The sequence below is a fragment of the Taudactylus pleione genome, unplaced genomic scaffold, assembly GCF_031769625.1.
Source record: "Taudactylus pleione unplaced genomic scaffold, aTauple2 ptg000201l, whole genome shotgun sequence".
NCBI classification, from domain to species: Eukaryota; Metazoa; Chordata; class Amphibia; order Anura; family Myobatrachidae; genus Taudactylus; species Taudactylus pleione.
The window spans coordinates 14,363,076-14,377,967 of NW_028284603.1; the positions used below are offsets into that span (position 1 = coordinate 14,363,076).

The 14,892-nt window shown below is 46.2% G+C and overlaps 1 protein-coding gene across 1 annotated transcript in view; it reads right to left on the reverse strand.

Annotated features, from left to right (window-relative positions):
• Window positions 1–9,253, reverse strand: part of RHOQ (ras homolog family member Q) — a 59,145-nt gene extending 49,892 nt beyond the window's left edge. The window contains exon 1 of the mRNA XM_088477265.1: window positions 8,711–9,253. Within this exon, the coding sequence (XP_088333391.1) occupies window positions 8,711–8,852 (142 nt within the window). The 5' untranslated portion in view covers window positions 8,853–9,253. The remainder of the gene's footprint in view (window positions 1–8,710) is intronic.
• Between the last annotated feature and the right edge of the window lie 5,639 nt (window positions 9,254–14,892).

Below are 14,892 nucleotides of genomic sequence, written 5' to 3' on the forward strand. Positions count from 1 at the left end.
ATTTCAGCGGGTGCCCGGCTAATGGAGCGTCACTGCGGCGGCAGCATGGGGGGGGGGGGGGGCTGGAAAACTTGGTCGCCAGGAGTAAAATCTTAGTCACCAAGGCGACCGGGATTTGTTAAGCCATGACTTGTAGGGCTCAATTCAATTTGACACAACATATATGCCGCGCTTACGGAAGTTCTGGGCTTGCAGCTTTTTGTTCGCAGACCTGTATGGCTGGTGGTGTAACTTGACCAGGATTATGTTTTTGCCAAGGTTTGAACTTTGTCAGGGCCACACTGTTGCACAATCCCTAAAAATGTGGACACTGTTAAATTTACTCATGTTCCGGGGTTGGCTCCAGTGGAAATTGGCAGTCTGCCAAAAACCTGTGAGAAAACTAGTATCCTTTTAACCTCAGTCTGAGCAAACTTGATGACTCATGCAAGTTAATATTATATCCATAGCCTCTGTGTTTGCATTCAATGGTGTAACTAGAACCTTTTGGGCCACATAGCAAGATCTTAAAAGGAATGCCCACCGAAGGGTAAAAAAACACATACATTTGCCCCACACACAGCCCATTCATGTTTTGCCATACAGAGCCCATTTAGGTTATGCCACACAGGTGTGCCCCTTATACACATTATGCCACGCAGTATTAGTGCCCCTTATACATAATGACACACAGTAATGTCCCTTACAAATTATGCCACATATATAACGCATTATTCCACACAATAGTAGTGCATCATACACATTATGCCTCCCCTAGCAACTCACCTCCCCATGTCCCTTCAGAAGCCTCTCGCCTCCCCTTGTGTGCCATCAGCAGCCAGCAGGTGTGGATTTGGGGCTAATTACAGCTGGCGCATCGGCAGACAAGGACAGACAAAGACAGCCAGCGCAATCTGGCGTTGGTCAGGAGCCAATCGGAGCTTGCGCACTGGCAACCAATCTGGAACTACCACTTCTGATTGGCTGCTGATCTGCAAGCTCCGATTGCCTTGCGACCAGCGTCGTCGTCTCTTCATGACTGCCTGCCAGTGCGCAACCTGTAATCAGCTGGCGGGCCGGCACCAAATCAACACCGCTGACACTCAGGCCCCCCTCGGCGGCCCTGACTAGACCTGCCCACCTTGTGTGCATGACTGGGTGCAGGGGGAGCGACGAGCCACAGAGGCAGCTCGGGCACCATAACAGCCGCACCCCTTGCACCCATGGTAGTTACGCCACGGTTTGCATTCATGTTAGCAAACATTGGGGTCCTTTTCAGGATCAATGGAATGGGGTTATAGGCGAGGACAAATGTTAACAAATAAAAGGCTGAAGGTGTATTTCAGGGTCCAGTCTTCAACCCGGGGAACACCGGGTATACCAGCTAGTTTTTAATATATGCCAACTTGCATCTTAATTAATTGGCATTTTAAGCCTCCTATTCCAGACAGTTCCCAGATATGTCCACCAAGGCTGAAAATATTGGGATATGTCAGAACCAAACCCTAAATTGTATTTTAAATTCACTTAATTACACATTTCTAGGTCCAACAAATTACAGCTCCTTTATAGTCATCACTAAATCTTAACATCTCTTATCCGGCCTCTTCTGAGTCACCGACTAACTCAAGGCTCCAATAAATGATACAGAAGCCCAGAATAGAATACAAATGAAAGAGAAAACTGCATGCCATGTAACTTGGTTTATTTTATGGTTCTACAAATGTTTGGCAGACTATAGGACACTTGGCACAGAGAAGCCAATTTGCATATTAGCATTTGTTATTATGAATAGAAGCCACCACATGAATATTATCAGTATCGCTAAAATCTTTCCTAGGCTCTTGAGCCAAACTCTCAGGCAGCCAAATAACATATTGAATTAATTTATGTATGGATCCATTTTGGTAAACGTGCTAATAAATTTTTTTTGCTATGAAACAAACATTACAGAGAAATTAACAATGATTAATAAATGCTTATGTGCCATTTCCAGAGCCGCTGGAATGAGACCTCTTTGTCAAGGTCAACCCCCCCACCCTCTCCCATCAATTCACTGTATAGGGAGGCTAAGACCGAAATACTGTGCTGCATACCACTTGTGGCGCCATATAAATTAAGTTTATTATTAATAACTGATGAAAACAGTTTTGTAATGTTGACCATACACGCTATAATTATCGGGACGATCCGCCCGATATCGGCGGATCGCCGCGATAATTGTAGCGTGGGGGGGGCATCCGAGGGTTAAATATTGCTCGGTCGGGCATGCTGGATTGTCCAGCATGCCCGTCTGATGCGATATTACCCGGTAACTGTCGGCCGCATCGGGCAGTGTATGCCCAGCGCGGCCGACAGACAGACATTTCCTGTGTTCCTTCCTACGGAAGGAACAGGGAAATGTCTCCTCCCCCGGGGGCGGAGCACGGATGTCGGGCTATACACTGTGAGATTTCTCTCACAGTGTATGCCGCGGACATCTGCGGCTGGCAGCCGGCCAGATAAAATGTCTGTCGGTCTGACAGACATTTTATCTGGCAGTGTATGCCCAGCATAACATTCAGAAATATTAAAAAGGTCTACCAATGAGAGGGTGAGTGGACGAACTTGGAAAGGGGGCTCATTTCTAATGCAAAAGGGTATAGAAGAGGTGTAAATGTATATAATATAACTTTCATTTCATTTCTAGTGGAGCTTTAACTTTGAAAATAAATTAACACCCGTCCTTGAGAGCATAGGAAAAACAGACGTGTGATACAAATAAAAAAATTTATGTGAGAGCGATAACTTGAAAGGGAGAGATAGTTATGCTTGATGGGGAAAATATATCCCTTATAATAATACTATAAAGTGATCTCTAAATGTCATCCGCTTCTGACAATGCCAAAGGTTATAATAACATTTATCAACCAACTATTTCAAAAAGTATTTTCTTTGGGCAATTTTTTTTGAATAAGTCTGATTTATTCTTTGCCATGATGTAACCCTGGAACGGGCTGAATGCTAAATGACACCTTCGCTGGCATGTCTTGCTGTAATGCTGAGGAGATCAGAACATTGGCTGAATGTCATACACTTGTTCAGCTTTCCTGTGACAGGCTAGCCAGGCTTTGCCCTGTGTCCCATCCTAATATAGCCTAGGAAAAGGAAGTTTCTACAGAGCCAAACTTAATAGAGAAAAGTTTTCCACACACCCCGTCAACATCATTAACACGTGGCACTGTTACATAAAATATATAGTTTAGAATTGAATTCATGTAAATGGTTTTTATGTATTATTGTAAAATGTATCCTAACATTTTTTGAGAAAAAAAAAAATGTTTTGTCATTCCTTTAATATATGTCCTTGTATAAGGTGGGAAGTGATGGCACATGACTGGCTGTGGAAGTGTTCTATGATTGAACGTATAACTGTCAATGAAGTGATATAGCGTTCCCGCTAGGCTGTTTTAGCGGGGCGCGGCGCCCTGCCCTCCTTCTGGAGGGCAAAAAGCACCCTGCCCTCCAGGAGGAGGGCAAAAAGCGCCCTGCACTCACAGCCTGCGGGTGCCGTTCTCACCCGCGGGACACAGTGTCCCGCGGGTGGAGAAACATGCGGTGATACGGTCACCGCCGGAGAATAGACGCCAGGCATCTATTCTCCCTTTCTGCCGCGCTTGGGGGCTGCCCGGCATGTCCGTAAGCGCCAGGCACGCCCCCAAGTATGACAAAAAGGGGACACATAATATAGACAAGCCCCCTTTTCATGACCATGCCCCCTTTTCGGGCGTGCGCGCGCGCACCGAAGGTTACCCTCTCTAGCTCCAGCGCCCTGCCTGCCGCCGGAGCTAGAGTGAACACTAGTGATACCATATCTTGGTGGATCCCCTAAAAAAGCAACCTGCACAGTTTCACATTTAGAGGTCGAGTGAATTATGGGTGATGCCTACGAAGCAGTGCGTACCTCAGCTGCACTTCTGGTATCCACTAAATGGTGTATACGGTCGTTATAGGATGTGGTTGCCAGAATTCCAATGCCGTTGCAATGGTGCATCACAGGAATCGCCCACAATTTGTCCCAAGTGAATTGCCCCCTTAAACTTATGTATTATAAGCACCCACTTTGGAGTTCCATGGAGGTCTGTGACCTGTTTTCAAGTACTCAGTTAAAATAAATAACATTACAAATTATATATATTATAATTTGTATACAGTATATTCCGATGAAGCATGTGGAGTGCCGGCCAGCACAAGTTTAAAAAAAATATTTATATATATATATATATATATATATATATATATATATATTATACACACACACACACAGGCTGAAGTGCCCAGCGTGTTGCCCGGGTTTAAATCTTCAAGTTATTGGGTTAGGCATCCCAGACCAATTCCCACCCGTCTCTGAAGTTTTCATCCAAATCCATCCAGTGAAAGGCCCAGAATAGACTCCCCGGGTCAAAGTTCTGCCAAGAGTACACCACTCTTTTTATATATAAAAAACGTGCAAGTCAGTGACGCCCAATGTGAGTTGGTTTTGAGAGTTCCACATCTGAGTGGAGAACAGTTTACAACTTCTCTTAGGGTGCATGCACAAGTAACGCTATGGGAGTAAGTGGAGCATGAGTGGGTGTCTTCAGTCAGTCTGATATAGAGCTCCAATAAAGGGCAATAGTACTAAAGCTGGGCATCCACTATACAATTTTCTGTCAAATATCTGTCCAATATGGCTGGTTGGAATGAAAACCTGGTAATGTATAGGAGCTAATGACAGTCAATCAAATGGTTTTAAACACTGAAAAAAAGGACCAAAAAATTGTTCAAGTTGGTTACATTTGTGTGTTTTAGCTAGGGATGTGCAGGCTCAGATAGGTTCGAGTTTACACGCCGAGTTCTGATTTTTCCCTCCAAAAAAACAGAACTCAGAAAGAGGCAAAACGTCATCTTGCATGGGCAAACATCATCATTCCTGGACTTTGGGCCTGATTCAGACCCACTCGCGAGCGGCTGTCCGCTCGCAAGTGGGTCGATGTTCTGGACTGAGCATGCGCACGACGGAGGGAGCTCCATCGTGCGCATGCGCCAGACGCGACGAGCGAAGGAAAGTCCTTCGCTCGTTATGTCTGATCAAAGGGGGCGTGCTGTCGATGATTGACAGCACGCCCCCTTTGGTAGGCGTGCCTCCCTGACGGGGGCGTTCCCACGGGAACGCCTCCCGTCAGAAGCCGGCCCACTGACATCACTAGTGATGTCAGTGGGAGTGATTTTGGCTCTGAAAGAGCCAAAATCACTCCGGAGCTTGCGGTTGAAAACCTCAACCGCAGGCTCCGGCTCGCAGTTTCGATGGTCACGACCATCGCGGCCATCAAACTGCACACTCGTATAGCCTGTGGGTGGTGACCCACAGCTATACGAGCGTCCAGGAGGACGCTCCATTTTCATGGAGGGCGGCCCTCATTCAGAGCGTGCGCTCTGCTCAGAGCGTACGGCTCTGAATGAGGGCCTTTGTCAGCGTGGATCTAAATAATGAATTTACCTCAGAGTTCCATGCCATACCATGTATGAAAGCACTTTCTTTTGGGATGTGGACAGGAAGTCGATGGTCACTTTGTCGACATTATGGGCGGAATGTACTAAGCATCACATCCGCCTGCTTTCGGGTACATGCACCTAGAATATTGCAAAGGACAGCTCTCCAGAAAAGGGCTGTCCTTTGTGATGGCTCCCAACAGAGGGACTTCCAGGGTTTACAACCCAGAAGTCCAATCGGACTGCGCATGCGCAGAAGGACGCTGGCCAGAGTAGTGATGGGAGGGATCCAATCAGATCCCTCCCAAGACGAAGCGTTCTGATAAAAAGCCAATAGGCATCTATTGGGAAACGCCACGTTCAGGTGGCGTTATCCACCGGGACAAAGCACCAGAATGCATCACATTCCGATGCTGTGTACATATGGGGACTGCGGTAAAACCTTTACCGCATTTTCCCCGTTAATACATCCCGCCCACTGTTTTTGATGCATGTTTAAAATTGCAGGTGTCCGATTACTGCCGCCGGCATTCTGCTGATGATCTCATCACCGTTGACAAAATGACCATCGGCCTAGTGTATGTATCCCCTTTTTTTTATATGGTCTGCTCTGTGATTTTTCATATTCCTATAACTTAAAGTAGGGGGTTGTATATATAAGTAGGTAAAGACATTTGTACAGCACACCTGTGCATAGATGTCAACACAGAGGCAAGTATGCTAGGCCAAGGTCACAATTTCCTGCGCACATCTATGGGGTGTGAGGGAAAATGTATGGTGGTCGTGAGGTGCTGGCATCTTCACCATTTCCCACGTCGCTGCTAACTGAATTTAGCATTACCGCAAAGTAATACAGCCTGCCAAGTGCCGTCCACACCTGCGGGCCGCAGTGTCCCGCCGGTGGGGAAAATTGCAATATAGTAATTACCGCCGGTGAGTGGATGCCGGGTGCATGCGCCCGGCATCTATTCACAGAGACATGAGCGCTTGGGGGCTACTCGGCATGTCCGGAAGTGCCGGGCACGTCCCCAAGAGGGATGAAAAGGGGGCGCATCCTAAAGACACTCCCCTTTTTCCCCGTAGCCTCTTACCCTTTTCGGGCGTGCACGCGCCAGAGTGCCCTTTCTCTAGGTCCGACTCCGGACCTAGAGTGAACACTATGAATTGTTCCCAAAAATTGCAAGGAAATTACAAATCCTCCCTCTTTATACCACCTCCTTCAAAACACAGTCATGAACATCCATTTAGCCTTAATCCGGGATGTAGTCAGGAAGCCAGCGGTTGAAAATGCCGACTGCCGGCTTCCCGACAGTGAAAGCCCGGCATGGGACTAATGGTAGGCGTCTAAATACTGACGCCTATCTATCATTAGCCCCACGCCGAAATCCCGTCGCCCGGCACACCGAACATAGGGGATGGAGGGGGTAGGTTTATGGACTCCCGGGGGGACTTAAGGTTGGGCACCTCCCCAGGAGGATTAGGGTTAGGCATGGGGAAGGGGGGGGATAGCATCAGGCACCCCCTAGGGTTAGCAGCCCCCCGGGAAGGTTAGGTTTAGGCCTCCCTGGGGGGGAGGTTAGGCTTAGGCACTAGGTTGGGAGGTTATGGTAAGGCACCACTAAGGGAGGGTTAGAGGGCGGAGAGGGGTAGGGATAGAGTTATTACTTACCCTGTCGGGATCTCCATCTGCCGGCCTTTTGGAAGTGGTATTTCATCCGCTGGGCTTAGGTCCGGCGGTATAACATACCAATTCCCTTAATCCACGTGATTTAGCTGCTCAGTCATACTGTCCAGTAGCCGCACAGTAATCTTAATCTTAACATGGGTGCATTATGCAATACGTCCTATGATAAATTGTTTTGACGCAGAACGATATATTGTGCGGTTCACCTAGAGTGTACACCCATTCGCGCATGCATGGCGGTCGTTCATCGCCGAGTCCCATCTGCTGTTCTGCACTGCAGATGGGAAGATGCAATGAACGACGCCATACTGCTAAATGTAGCATGAAATTTTATATTGTGCGGTTGTACACTGGATCCTGTAGCGTGTACAGCAGGCATGATACTTCATTGCATCGCGTTGTGCCGTCGCTAAGTACACATATTGTAAAGTGTGTTTCCCAGCTTTAGTAGAGAGTCAAATTAATACATGCAACCGATGAAAGTGACATCTACCTGTAATAATATAACAGCAGGGCTTTTAAACAAGTTTTACTACAACCAACAAATGTGATAACAAAACAGAAAGGGAATGGTGGCTGCAAGTGAAGGCTTGGAGGGCCGCCTGTTGCCTATCACCGATGTACATACAAGTGTCATCAAACCTGAGACAATAGAACTATTCAATGCTCTGGCCATAAAGCCGGGTCATGCAGTGCAATCAAACAATGACCACATACGTGGCCCGAATTTGTCTGCATCCGACCAGGTTTACCAGTCACCTGTTACTGAATACCTTACAAGAAAATTTGTTGGATAACTGTGGCACATGACCAAATTACACTCATTGCATTTAGGATGGAAACTTATCCATACATTGCTAAATACATTTTCGTTTCCTATTGTTTTGAGCTAAGTGGTCCTTTACAATAATAGCTCCACATCTGGTTAAATAACTTGTTGTTTCTCGGAAACCACTTCCCATTAGGATGACTGCATGTGACATGCAGTATAGACTACTAACAGCATAAAGAGAAGAAATATTTGCTGACCTCACCGCCATCGCATCTGATACAGGACAGAGATACAAGTGGCATCATAGATATCTCTATGGATTATTCCAATGCTTTCCAGGAAAACATGGGGAGGGGGCACAGAGGAGACAAGAGAACTACTGTGTGTTTGAGTGGGATGTCGGGCAAAGAAGGGTCATCTGCTGATTGCTAGGAAACAGTCCCAGACAGCCCTGGAGCTGCAGTCATCATGGTAATCAGGACTGGCACTAACTGCCACTTTACTTTCTGGAGGGCACAAGCAGTAGAAGCCAGTTTCAGCTCCACATATGCCAGCAGTTACTGCTCTTGTGCAGACTACTTGCCAGCTGTAATGTTACATAAGCCACATGCAGCAATATATATATGATGTAATGTGTTACTAATAAAAGCTGCAAACATGCGCTAGTGTGTGTGTGTGTGTATATATATATATATATATATATATATATATATATATATATATATATATATATATATAGCAGATAAGTGATGGGAAAGTCTTACCTGCATAGTGGTCAAACACTGTGGGCACATACTCCTCTGGGAAGGCATCATTGGCATAGCTCATGAGCAGACAAGTTTTGCCCACCGCCCCATCTCCCACCACCACGCATTTTAGCATACTACTTCCAGTCCCATTCGCCATGGATCTTCATCTTAACGAGTCTGGCCAGGGATGAAGCCAGGTAACACTGCACAGCCTGACATCCCCTCCGCTCCTTCCCTAAAAGTGCCTGCTGCCGCCCGGCGTCCTCCCCCAGCAGCAGCAGCAGCAGCAGCAGCACAGAGATGACACAATGGTGGCGAGTGTGAGACTGGGGACGGGACGTTCGTGCAGCGCATCTCACAGCAGCGCTCTCCCTGCGCTTAGCGCCGGGCGCACGAACATACTTCCCTCCAGATAATCTTATTTCTTCTTCTTCTTCCAAAGTGTGTGCACTTGTCCTCCCTCCCCCAACTTGTAAGGGCAGCTGCAGCACTTCCCGGCTCTGCAGTCTCAGCCAGCCTAGTTTGCTTGGCCGTGTGGGGGGCTGGGAGAGCAGAGAGACAGCTAATGTGCCTCTTAAGGGACCGTCTTCAAAGCGCTTCCTGCAGTGTACAGAGAAGGAAGATTGGAAACAAACTAATGCCACATGTGTCACTAGCTGCTGCAAGCTGGCATCCTCAGCCTTGTAATAGCTGTGACTATCAGCCTAAAGCCTTTATATGCTGTAGAACATTATTTGTTTCTGTATTATACAGATGAACTAAGCATTGCCACCAACCTGGACACAAATGTCCAGACATCTGTAACTCCCGCAATTTTTTTTAAATGTATTTATTAATTTAATTGTCCATTATAAGGGCCCTGGGTTTGATCCCGGATGCAGTTCTTATCCATAATACTGTATAAATTAAATGTTTCCTAATGAAACCTATGGTTGTCTTCTACTACACACAGCTGGTTAGCGTTGGGTACAGAATGCTGACACTCAGGATGCCGGCTGTCAGAATCCAGTCGTTGGCATTCTGACGGTTGTGATGCCGACACCTGCAGGTAAGTATCCTAACCCTACCCCTAAACATAACCTTCCCTCCTCGCAGCCTAAACCTAACCTACCCCCCCACCTCAGCCTAACCCTCTCCCTAACCCATACCCCTTCCTCCATGCACCTGAAACCTATCCCCTCCCCCTAAACCCACTACATACCGATTCTGACTGGTGTCGGGATTCTGAGCGCTGGGATATAAACTACATCCCGCTGGGGAAAGTAAATGCAGGTGTGTCAGTTTAGGGAGAAGCTTCTGTCCCCCACCAGTTGCATTTTATTCCACAGGATTAATTACAGGAGCTAGAAGAAGAAGAACATGTAAATGGGGAGCTGAGAGGTGGGAGCTGGTACGGATTACCAAAGCCCTGGCTTGCTGGCTGGGGCCTGGGTCCACCACCTAGGTTTGCACTAGATCCGATAATCGAAGGAATGCGTTTCTGGATGTTTTTTAACCATTTTATCGCATTCATACACACTATACAATAAATGAGGCCGATCACCCGATTATTGTCAAATCGGCCCAATAATTGTATAGTGTGTAGGTAGCTTCAGTCCTGTATCCGGCGCAGAATCAGCCCCTATACCAGCAATACAGTACTCTTGTCATTATTCCAAATGTATGCCTATTTGTACACACATTTCCCATTGCCAACCGCTATGCTCAGATCCCTTATTACACAGAACCAATTTTCTACCAATTTTTACATGGTTCAGCATTAATGAAGTTATGTCAGACAACAACTCCTCACAGGACCACATCACTGACTCCAGATGCCCCCTCTCAGTGGTACTGAGCCGTTCATCCCAGCAAATAACTTGAAAATCACCCTCATCTTTGGCATATACAAGGAGGTCACGTAGTGGGCCACTACCTAGTTCCTTCATCAGTAAAGGTCCCCATACATCAGCAATTGATTGTGGCAATTCTGCAATTTGCAATCTATTGTGTGTAAAAATCTGCAATGTATGGGGATCGCAGATTGCCACCAAAAAGTGATTGGAATTGTTAAATCAGATTGTCCAGCATGTTAGATTTCACAGATCGATTGGGGCTGTAGATTGCTAGTGTATGGACATGATCAGCAGATTTGCAGACCGTCACTAGTAAAATGATGGGCCTTTCAAGATTGGCAGTTCTGTGTTTGCTGCAATCGATCTACAAATCACTTAAAAAGATCTGTAATGTATGGGTGCAGATTGCTAGATTGGGAAATCACAAAAAGTAATCCCCCAGCACTCAGAATGAAATCAGCAAGAAGATTTGAAAAACTACATGGTGGTATATAATTCAGAGATCTCAGTTGCATATATTTGCAAGAATATGGCTAAGCTTCCAGGCCGCGTCACGGCATCTCTGATACTGGAGGTCCCTATCACTTGGTCTGGGTTTGGGGTGCAGAACCCCAAAAAAGCTGGCGAAGGCCAGCCACCCCAGGGAAGCACACCAGTGAAAGACTAAAGTGTTAATAAGAATAAAGCAAAATCTATGTGTTAATAAGTGATACATAAGTGAAAGGTGTAATTAAAATGCTAAGAAAAGAATAATATACACATGCATACAAAGAGAAAAAAATATAATGTGAAGGTGTTAAAGTGCTAAATAAAGTGTGCCACCCCATAGCAGCTCGGCCACACCAACCTCGGGGGGCACCACACCCCAAACCCATCCCCAAAACTGATAACTATATCCAATTTGGGGTATGTAATTGCCCAATATAAGGCCACATGATAATGGCACATACAAATATACCTGAATTGAGAGCCAGCTTACATTGAAGTCACCCCTAAGTCCTAATGGCACTAAAAGAACCAGCATGCCCTCCAAACGCTGGTCCCATCATGCCTCTCAGTACAGCAATACATGTTGGTAGCTGCTCAATCACTTCAGTAATATCACTCAGGTTCATGGAAGGGAGGGGTTAAGGCCCCCATACATCAGAGATTGATTGCAACAATCGTGCAAGTTGCAATCGATTGTGTATAAAAATCTTTCCCTTTTTCAATCGATTGTGGCAATTCTGCATTCGATTGAAAAAGGGAAAGATTTTTATACACAATCGATTGCAAATTGCACGATTGCTGCAATCAATCTCTGATGTATGAGGACCATTAGTCTATACTAGAAACAACAAAAAGTAATCCCCCGGCACTCAGAATGAAATCAGCAATAAGATTTGAAAAACTACATGGTGGTATATAATTCAGAGATTTTAAGGGGCCCACAGACATAGCGATGTGCTCACAATCAGCCAATGTGTACGATTCCCCTTGAAACTCTCCCCGGCAGCTCCGCACACGGTCTACACACGATTTGGTGTCCAATCTTCATACGATCTCTCCTGCATCCAGACTTTTTACAGTGCATCGCGTCCTAGATTGTCAGATCTGACCTACTGCACGGCAGATCTGACGATGCGATGTGCGACCAGCGGGGACGCGCATCGTGATTGTGAGTGGGGACTCACGATCTAATGGTGGGGACTAATTCTAATGGTGTGCAGTTGTTAATAAAACCTAAAGCATGTTTTGTTGAAAAGATAACTACTAATTATAAAACCATATTCACAGTGGAGTAAACTAATGCATACATAAGTACTTAACAGAGAATGATGTATTCAGAATAAACTGTCTAAAGCTAGTATACAAATTTAAATAAATACTAAAGAAATTACTGCAAAGATTGTGTCTCTCTAATTTAATCACCAGCTGATCGCTGTGTTCAAGTTAATATTCTCCTTTATCGTTGTTGTGCCAGTCAATAAATGGTTAAAAAGGACTCCTCTTCCTTTTGTAGAGTGTGTATATTGAAGTCTGATTCCTCGGATTACGGTGTCCCGTAGTGTCCGGTGCCTAAGTGAGCTGTCACTGTGTCCCTGGGTCGGAGTTGTCTGCAGATGTTCTTAGCAGGTGTCCTGGGGTGAAGTGAGAAGTGTCTGGGTGCAGATAGGGAGACCCTTGGCTGGGCCTCGGTGTCCATATGGGACAGTCGGAGGTGAGAGGCTGTCAGCCTGCGACCCCCCGTGTACTCGTAATGCAGACTGAGATGCCTGTTGCCTGGGGAGGGGATAGTGTGGTGCAGGTTCTCTCAAACCATCACCGCATACTTCCTCCACTGTATGGGACTCACCTCGTGCTCCTCTCGCCATCTGTCTCCTTCCCCGCCACTGCCGATGGAAGCTCCATTGCCGCGGTGACTTCCTGGGTCATCGTGCGCTGCGTGACATGTGACTTTCTAGCCGGGGCAGTGTGCAGCTCAACGGCTTCCTGTGTTGTGTAGCGAATTTGTTATTCTGTAATTGATTTGAATGGGAGAATGTTTTCAATGCGTTTCTGTCCTTTTTATGACCTTCCTCTGGAAAAGTTCAAGGCTTTTAGGTGTTTTTTTATTGTCATGGTAGTCCCGCCCCTTTCCTTTCCTGTTGCCATTTCACAATTTTTTCGTTGAAAAAACGCAGTTTTCGCCAATGCCAAAAAAATTTACGTTTTTGCCGCTAATTGAATACAACCCAGAGTGAGAAAGAGCACCTAACTGTGACCCAGGACAAACCATGTTGCAATGAAGGGGTGCAAATACATACATTTTATTTAGCATGTAGGGTAAATACTGGCTGCTTTTGCATGTAGCCCACAAATACTGCACAGCTTTATTTTTACACAGCAATTCAGATGACAGTTTGAGCACACTCCTCCCAAATCTAAATCTCTCTGCACATTTTACATCAGCTCCACCTGCAAGATGATCAGTTACTGTTTCTCACTCTATTCCCAAAGCTGAATCAGGCCCTCAGTGCACTGCCGGCAGCCGAGTGGAGGGGTGGGGGCCCAGGACGGAGACTGCACACGGGACCCCTCCTCTGTTAATACACCCCTGCAGCCGAGACAGGACAAGCTCTGCAGATGAGACTGGAGTCACTCATAATATCACACCTGTAATGCTGGCCATACACGCTACAATCATCGGGGTGATCTGCCCGACATCCGCGGATCGCCCCGATAATTGTAGCGTGTGTGTGCAGGTAACCGAGGGTTACATATTGCTTGGTCGGGCTTGCCAGATTGTCCTGCATGCCCATCCGATGCGATATTTATGAGTTAAACTATCGGGCAGTCTATGCCCAGCCGCGGCCGACAGACAGACATTTCCTGTGTTCCTTCCCATGGAATGAAATGGCTCCTCCCCCTTGATGGAGCGCAGATGTCGCAGTGTATGCCGCTGACATCTGCGGGCTGGCAGGCATTTTATCTGGACGTGTATTTTCAGCTTTAGTACTGCCTGCAATTATTCTCGTTAATAAAAGGAAGAAATCTGATAAGTCCAGATTGACAGACTTTCATCTTGGTTCAGTTTTAAAAGTTACCACGACCAATAAGATTTCTCCTGAAATTGAAAAATTGGTGACAGCAAAAAGATGTCAAATATCGGGAAGAAAACATTAAAGTTCCTGATACTTGACATCTCTTTGCCAAACTCTTTTGCTGTTTTTTCTTAATAATAAACCTCTCAAAATTGCATACAGTATAAGACTTTTTTTTTCTTGCGGCCCACACACTCTAAGACCTTGAATTTTCGGCCCGGTTGGGATATCGAGTATGACATGCCTCATCTAAAAGCTAGTGCGCTACCTATTCAGCATGGTATAATTTTGGTGAGGATGTCACCTTTCTTTGGCACTATTAGGAGCAGACAGTGGACCTACTATGTCCAAAGCTACACATATAAAACATTCCCCAGCTATTGTCAAGAACCTGAGGGGAGTTCAAGCATTGGACCGCCAAAGCTACTGCCAAGTGGCACAGAATTAGCAGCAGAGCCGTAACTAGACTTTTTGGTGCCCTGTGCCAGAAAAAGCATTGGCGCCCCCCTCATTTTTCAAAGGGACATAATGCACCCAAAAAAGGGCCATGGCTTCATGGGGAAGGGTCAGGGAAGAGATAGGAGAGGACAGGAGATGCTTGGGATGAAATAAGAGGAAGCTACAAGCAAGAATGATAATAAACAGAAATTTGACAGGCCCAAACAGCGCCCCCTGACCTGTGGTGCCCTGTGCGATGGCACCGGTCGCACTACCCTAGCTACAGCCCTGACTACCAGGGTGTCCATATGTCACACAAAGTTTTAGTTCAAGAAAAGTTCTCTGTCATGTGTCAGAGTTC